We start from the raw sequence: 8,486 nt of genomic DNA, 5'->3' as shown, positions 1-8,486 counted from the left end.
CACTCATCACCGCCGGGTGGGCCCCACGGCTTTCAGCTAAGCTTTCTGTACAACTTGTACGATTTCTCACACACACCTTTCGGGAAACATCAGATGCCAGATTTATCATAAAGACAGCAAAGCAAAATTAAAAACCACATTCTCCTTCTCCCTTTCCCCTTATAAAGTGTATGAGGAATTCCATTTCAACCCGGGAGAAAGGCTTAGCAAATCACAAAGTGTGGATACAGCATATGATTCCACTGCCTACCAGTGCACGCTGAGGGGCTTTGAGGAACAGAGCAAAAGAACAGCACAATTCTTAACAATGGGAGCATGCCTACTGCATGTCACTTACAGAATTATACGTGTACTTCATTTCTAAGATGAAACCTGCATGTCACTGCCCTTGACACTCAAACCATAACAATTAAAAGCTTTTCACCAGCACTGATGACTAGAAAAAAAAAAAAAAAATCTACCTTTGAAACTTCTGGGTTCATGGAGTCTAAAAGAATATGGTTTTGTTCTGGGATTCACATACCACCATTCCTGAATGAAGCTATTTTAAGTTGAAATTACTAAGATTGATACTTGGTCAAAAACACTGATTTCATAATTATCTGCACAAACCTGGAGAGGCCCGGGACAGCTTGTAAGGTGGAGTTTCTGAATCCTAATACATGGTAGGATGGTCAGCTCTTCAAGATCATCTTCAAGGTGGCAACTAAGACTGGGCAGATTTGTGGAATCCAGTAACACTGCTCAAAACCAATACCGCTTTAGCTGTTGTTATGGGGACAAAATTCACAACCCAGCTCAGACTGTCACACAAAGCGTTTATTACCACAGAGGAAATTAGGAGATGTTGGAGCCCACGCGGGGCAGCCTGGGCGGTGTGTGTGACCGGGGCGAGGGGACAGCAGGTGGGAACCCCCTCGATCGTGGTTGGGCAGTCTCCGACCGGCAGGTTTGCTCGGCCCAGGAGACTCCAGCTGGGCTTGTTTTTGTGGAGCTCGGGGAGGTGAGCCTTGACAAGCAGGCTTTCTCCCGGACAAAACAAAGAACAGCCAGAACCAAGGCAACAGCTGCACAGACACCACCTTAAAATGGAAATCAAATTAGGCTCATTACATCAGGAACTGCGTTTCACCCTGATCATAAAACAAGGGGGAGAAGGGAGCACTGGCCTCTAGTAGATAGCCTGTCTTTGAGATAAGATGCTGTTAAACGTTAAACATTGGCGGGGCCTTTCCCCTTGCTAACACAAGCAGCATACAATTTCCAAGCCAGCTTTAAAAGCCATTGTTATCTTTGTTATCTGTTATTATTTGGATTTTGAACAAAATTGATGGAGTAGGAGCCAGTAGAGGAATCCTGTTTGATCTGGAAATTCTCTGTGGAGAGTCCAAAAGGCCGAAGAACCAAGTTTCCAAGATCTTTTAGTTTACCTGCAATGTAAAAGCAAAAAGTCCAGTAAATACAGGGAGTCAGCAGAAGCAGGAAAACCCCAACTGCCTCACTATCTGATTACAAAATAAAAAGAGAATCTGCAGTTAAAAAGAAACTCCTGCTTTTAAAATTATGAAACCCTCAGCCCCCAATGTACAGCAGAGCAATTACCTCACCGCCGTCCACCCTGAGCCATGGCTTGCATAGAGGAGCACGAGGGAGCCCGGCTGCGACAGCAAAGCCTCCTGTCCAGACTGGCCAGAGCCCCCAGGGGACAGGCTCTGGGATGAGCAATGGGCTGCTCTTCCTGGGGCCTGAAGGCCAAGCCTGGCAGGGAGGGCCAAGGCCCCCCAAGTCTGTTCTCCATGAAACAGCAGAGCGACTTGCTGAATCTAATTCCACTCTGTGGGTTTCTACTGAACCTGGGTTCAAACTCAAGAGCCTCCTGCTTTTCCAAGTCTTAGCTTCCATACCGAACTCATCATTTCTCGGGAAACGGGAGATCTTGTTCTCTTGCACAGCACCATCACCTCGATAGCCCAGTCTCCCTCCCCAAGTTTCAGGCTTTCCTTGTTAATCACCAGGTGAGTTCATGTCATAAAGATGAAATGAAGACACACAGTATAACCATGGATTTTTATGCTGATTCTCCATACAAGACGGCCATGGAGTTTATACAGAAGTTGGAGTTTCCAGGACATCTGAGAGATTTACATGGATATGTGGGCAACAGGATGGAATATCTGAAGCTAGGAGTGTTTTGGAAAATCTTGGCGAGGATGGGTGAATACGTATTTCAACCATTTCTAAACTGTTCTAATTTTTCTTGCAGGTCTGCTTCCAATGGAGATGAGGATGAGGGTAAAAGGGAAAGAAACCCCATATCATCAGAGGTACAGGTTCCTTCCCACCTTGCCCTTGTTAGCAGCTTTGTCCCTCTGAGGGCTCCCACCTTGAAATAAACCCCAGGTAGAGAACTTAAAGATGCATGGCCTTTAAATGTCAAGGCCTTTTCTAGCAACTCTTGGAAACTTTGGACTCAGTCTAAGATTTAGCCCCCCAGGAGCTCACCATATTCACGGTAAGTTCCCAAAACCCAGACTGACCACTCTCCAGGCAGGCTTCCCAAACTTCAACCTGGAACACATACGCTCAGTGCTGCTGATTAAGGAGCATCACTGGCACAGGCCTTGCCCCTGCGCACAGGTGGCAGCACAGAGAGGCCCAGAGCACTGCTGCAGGTAGATGGAAGCGTGAATAGGGGATCGCAACAAGCCAAGAAAACAGAGGGCCCCCCACCCCCACCCCAGAGAGCGTGAGTTAGCCAGAACTTGGGCAGTCTGTCTGTCTTGGGGCTGAAGAGAGAGGAGAGAGGACAGGGAGGAAGCAAACATTTAAAGAAGCCCAGTAAAATGTCACTGCTGGCACGATTCTTGGCTCTTCTGACACGGAGTGAGTAAAGTAAGAAGGAGCCTCAAGGGCCACTCACGTCACAGTCCCCAGGAAGAGCCTGTCCCAGGGCCACTGTGGACTGTCGACCAAGCCAGGGGCCACCACCTGGGTTGGAGGGATCACTGCAAGTCCACCTCGACTGCCAGAACAACAATTTGAAGCGCAAATGTACATATTACTTGGTATCTACTACAGGAGGCGCTGGGATCTAAAGAATACAAGTTATTCTTGGCTTCTGAGATGCTCACAGCCTAGTGGGCAGCCAGACACAAGACTGAGGTGAGCCCAGAGGAGCTCTCAGGCCCGTTCAGGGGTGTGAGGAAGGCGTTTCAGGAGAGACGAGGCTCTGAAGGACGGGGAGCAGTTACTGAAGGTGGTGAGGAGGCCACTGCACCCTGGAGATGGCGGCAAAGCAAGGGCACAAGCATTCAAACTGCAGATGGAGAGGGGGCAGGGGGCCTTGTGTAGGCCCGGACTTTGCCTAACTGGCTGGAGGACCTGCTGCCACAAGGAGCCACGGAGTGGCACCCATGAACACGTGCTTCTCCAGATGCAGGGAGCACAGTTCCCTCCATGCAGAGGTCGAGGGTCCCACGGCTGTTCACAGTCAGTGACCGAGTGGGACAGGGACAGAGCCGGGACCCCTGTGACAGTTACTCTGGCTCCCCAATGGCTTTGCTGAAACGTCCCCGGCACCACCCTGCAGTGCAGGACTTCTCCGACCCAACTCCTCCCTCCTCTCGGGGATGTGACGGGGCTCCCACTCACATCCAGCTCCTGCCCCTCTGCCTCACTTTCCCTTGCAGGTGTTTCCTCCAATAAATCTCTTGTCTTTCTTTTTTTTAAATTTATTTTATTTATTTTTGGCTGCGCTTGGTCTTCGTTGCTGTGCGTGGGCTTTCTTTAGTTGAGGCGAGCGGGGGCCACTCTTTGTTGCAGTGCACAGGCTTCTCATTGCAGTGGCTTGTCTCTGTTACAGAGCACGGGCTCTAGGAGCGCAAGCGCAGTAGTTGTGGCACACGGGCTTCGTTGCTCTGCGGCATGTGGGATCTTCCCGGACCAGGGCTCGAACCTGTGTCCCCTGCACTGGCAGGAGGATTCTTAACCACTGCACCACCAGGGAAGCCCTCTCTTGTGTTTCTAATCAAATCTTGCCTTCTGTTTCTCCTAGGACCCAACCTAACACATATGGCATCATTCTTTTTTCCTTTTATTCTCGTATCTCTGCCTTTGTAACATTCCACAACAGCTTGACTGTTATCGCCAGAACAGTAGAACAGGAGATGGGAAGTCTGCTTGCTAAACAGACAACGTACATGAAGTCCCTGGAAGGTAGCAGACACGTAAAAAAGACACATGATTAAATAGTCTTCACATTAGAGAAGACCTGAGGTTAACCTGACTTGAATTAATTCAACCAACATGTACTAAGTACATATGTGTGGCGGGGATGCAAAGATACAGGACACTGTCTTTACACCAAAATAAGCTGGAAGATACGACACACACAGAAGCCAGTTCACATGTAGCTGAGATATAAAATGCTATGAGAGTCAATAAGAAGAAGATGCCCTCCAGCTTGGGCAGGGAGGAGGGAGATCTGGCAGAGCTTTGCGTGTGCAAGCCTGCGTTTCAATCACCATCAAAGGACAGGCAGGACTGCAACCACTTGAGACGGAGGGAGTGGGCAGTGCAGGCAAAAATGGTAGGACCAGACGTACGGAGACAGGCAGGCAGGGGGGCCAGTGCGTCCAAAGGGCTGAAAGGGAGGTGGGAGGGCGCGGCGAAGGCCACTGATGGTTTGAGAACAGCTTTCAGGGTTAATAATGCTACGGGGCAAAGTGAAGAATAAGCCACAAGAGGAGAGCCTGGAGGTGGTTCTGACAGAAAGTTGGTGAGACATAACGGGAAAGAGGCCGTTTAATTCACTGAACAAACATCTGATGTCTACACTGTCGGGTGAAGAAGCTCTGAAATTAGGGGTATGGAAATAACAGACACAAACTATATATATAAAGTAGATAAGCAACAAGGATATACCGGGAATTATACCCATTATCTTGTAATAGCCTCAAATGGTGTATAATCTGCAAAAGTACTGAATCGCTATGCTGTGCACCTGAAACTAACACAATATTGTAAATCAACTACACTTCAATTAAAAAAAGCTCTGAAATTAGCATAGGGCCAAAGGGAACATAAGGAAATAGAGCACAACATTAAGGTACAACCAACAAGTTTTCGTGTCTACAAGATTCACCTTTTACTGTTTATGATGGTGGTAGAGACACACCTTCAGCAGAGATCATGCTCCTTCCTGGCTCTGCACACAATCACACACGCACGTATCTCCCTGCTGCTGTTCACAGTCAGGTTGGGCGCTCAGAGACAAGGGCAGCTTCGCTGAACCCAAGACAGGATCATCTGCCAAACTAGCCTATCTGCCACACTTTCCACTGGCTGCCAAATCCCACCCCTCCCCTTATCTGGGCAGTATTAGGTTCCTTTATTTCCACTTGTAGCAAATCTGACACCATGACTCAGCCTGAATGTGTCCACATGTCCCTAACTGTTAGGATCTCATCTGTAAGAGATCCCATGGCAAAGAGAAGAGTCCAACACTGCCTGTGCTCAGACAAGAACATTTATGACTAGAGAGCAAGGCTTGGCACTGGATCCAGTTCTGATAAGTATTAATTTCTGTGTCTCCAAGCAACACTGTATTATAAAAACCCAACTGACTCATTACACATAATTTCTCTTCGGAGATACCGACTGTGCAGTAGTCAGTTTACCATCAGGAGAGCCTGGAAGGCCATTTGTTTTCACCTCCTTAAGATCACTGAGGTTGGGCCCAGTGGAGTAGATCCTTTAGGACTTTCTCCTATTAGGAGAACCAAATTGCATCCAAGTGAATCCTGACACTGCATTTCCTCTTATGAGGCAGAAAACTAAGCCATGAAGCTGTGACTCTTGCTTTCCTCTGAGCAAAAGGCAAATTAAGAGAGCACAAAATAGAGAAAATAAAATTCACACTCAATTCAAATGCTTATATATTAGTTAGCTCTTGGGTGAAAGTGGAAGTGGAAAGAAGCCTTACCAAGAACTACCAAAGAGGAGAAGCTACAGGAGCAGCAACTAGGTAATGAAGCAAAAAGCAGGGCATCGAAACCCCAAAAGTGACATTCCCTACTGAGGGGGTGACAGCAACATGAACTGGCTGAGAGATGCTCCAGTGGCCAGAGCACATGGCATGGCAAGTGTACAGTCTGTAATGAGTACTGGGCAGGGCAGCAGGAAGAGAAATGTGAAAAAAAGAGCCTGGATTTCCATACCCACATGTATGGTTTCAGCAGTTTTAAGGGACAGTAACAATTTCGAGGCTCTCTTGTGATATTTGTCAAGGGAGCTGATTCTAGGACCCTCTATCATTTGCAGAGAAGCACACAATGCGCAGGAGTAGCCAAAAAAGATCTGTTGCATCCTCACAATGACAATGAACAAGTTACTTCTGGCTCCAAATCTAGCTTTTGAACATGGAACATACAAGGTGGTATTCTTAATTCAGTTCACAACTACACACTCATTAGGATGCTAATGGCCAGGAGTGAACACCTGAGTAACCTCAGGAATCAGGAGACCAGCAACATGTTCCAAGAAGGTGGAAGGAGGGCATGGTACAAGTGGAAAACCTGGGCTGGATGCGGAACAAGGCCCGTGTGTGCCGAGCAGCTGGGTGCCAGTGAAAGGAAGGTAGGGTTTCTGGGGCAGTGCCTCACCCACGTCTCTTGATCCTTCGGGGGAATCAAAGAGTTTTATGTCACAGTTCTAGGTTTTCCAGGTCAGGACAGCCTCTCGACTGAGGTAGGAAGAGCAGATCTCCCGGAATGGTTGGAACAGAAGCTAAATGCTCTGAGCCTCTTGGGGTGCTCTGTCCAGGACACCTTTCCCGCCTCACCACACCACTGACTAAACCCTTAAGTCATTTCCTGGCTGTAACAGCCGCCAGGCTATCTTCCCAGAAAAAGGACAAAAGGAAGCACTCCAGTTACTGACCCCTTTCCTCAAATCCAAAGTCAGCATGATTGTCCCCTCTCTGGCAAGGACTGTGGCACTATGAGTGATTGCCACCCTGGGTCTCCACTCCTGCTCTAAGGATGACATTTATAAATGACAGACTAAGAAGAGAGGAGCAAGTATGTTCTACCCATTCATAATTCCAATTAGAATTTTTTTTCCCAAGAAGGGGGGTACATAGCTCTTCTTTCTAACAAAAAGGAAGTCAAGTTACAGAGAGAAAAAGAAAAGCAAGTCAACATTATCAAACAAACTTGAAGACAATCTCATTTTGTTAAATAATCACATAACTTAGTAAATGACAGTGACAAATGGTGTTAAGCAGTTTTAAAAATCTTTAACTGCCAATCTTCCAGCAGAAGCCATCATTCCCAGAGAAACTAGCACTAAAAATCATGCAGTCCACTGCAAAAAGCTTGCTCAGAACTTCTAAGCAAGTGACGTTACTCTGTGCTTCTAGAGGGACCAGCCTCCAAAAATCTCAAAGCACATGAATCAAAGCTGGTTCATCTGTAACAAGGAAGGAAGAACATCAGAAAGCTCTTGTGGGGCTGAGAGTGATTTCTCCCTTTAAGGCTCTCCTACGGGAGGTGACACCCAGCACCAATATTTTATTCATGATCCTTATATTCATTAAGAATATAAAGGAAGGGGCTTCCCTGGTGGCGCAGTGGTTAAGAATCTGCCTGCCAATGCAGGGGACATGGGTTCAAGCCCTGGTCCGGGAAGATCCCACATGCCGTGGAGAAACTAAGCCCGTGCATCAGAACTACTGAGCCTGCGCTCCAGAGCCCGTGAGCCACAACTACTGAGCCCGTGCGCCTAGAGCCCATGTTCCACAAGAGAAGCCATCGCAATGAGAAGCCCACACACTGCAATGAAGAGCAGCCCCTGCTCATTGCAACTAGAGGAAACCTGCGTGCAGCAAGGAAGACCCAACACAGACAAAAGTAATAATGAAAAAAAAGAATATAAAAGAGTCCAGCCATTCAGACTACTGATGTGTAACAACAAACTGACATGTTATTTACCAAGCAACTTAAGTTGTTTACGAAGGGAACAACATAAGTAAAAGCCAAAGCCACAAGACAGGAAACATCAGCTCATTAGAATTTAGAGTGGCAAGGACAGATGGAAGTTTTGATTCCATCTGGAACTGACAATGGCAGTAAGATTCAATTTATACCTATTCCCTTTATTTTTCCATATTGGTTCAAAACAAATGGACCCAGAGACCAGTGCCTAAGTGTCTTTTCCAAATCCACTATGCTCATTCACCAAGTCATCTCTTTCAGCATGAAATCCAGCTCAGCTAAATGCAAACTCGTTCTTTCTTTCCTTTTTTTTTTTTGCTAAAATAAAGCATCATTGTGAATAGGTAAGAAAATGTTCTTTTCCCTCTTCTTTGAAGAAAAAGTACCTCCAAAATAACTTTTCTGCTCAAACATGGTGTCAAATTTAATTAAACATGTAAATTAGGAAAAGAGCCAATTTTGGAAAAACTGAGGAAGGCTCCAGAAATCTCC

The 8,486-nt window shown here is 46.9% G+C and overlaps 1 protein-coding gene across 2 annotated transcripts in view; it reads right to left on the bottom strand.

Annotated features, from left to right (window-relative positions):
* Positions 1-801: 801 nt before the first annotated feature.
* TTC1 (tetratricopeptide repeat domain 1) overlaps positions 802-8,486 on the bottom strand; it is a 75,565-nt gene continuing 67,880 nt past the window's right edge. For both annotated transcript variants that reach the window (XM_059917612.1, XM_059917611.1), the window contains exon 9: positions 802-1,430. In XM_059917612.1, the coding sequence (XP_059773595.1) occupies positions 1,297-1,430 (134 nt within the window). In that variant the 3' untranslated portion in view covers positions 802-1,296. The remainder of the gene's footprint in view (positions 1,431-8,486) is intronic.

Source organism: Balaenoptera ricei, chromosome 3 (genome assembly GCF_028023285.1).
Source record: "Balaenoptera ricei isolate mBalRic1 chromosome 3, mBalRic1.hap2, whole genome shotgun sequence".
Taxonomy (NCBI): domain Eukaryota; kingdom Metazoa; phylum Chordata; class Mammalia; order Artiodactyla; family Balaenopteridae; genus Balaenoptera; species Balaenoptera ricei.
The sequence above is the reverse complement of the archived record's forward strand: the minus strand, read 5'-3'. Positions and strand labels throughout refer to the sequence as shown.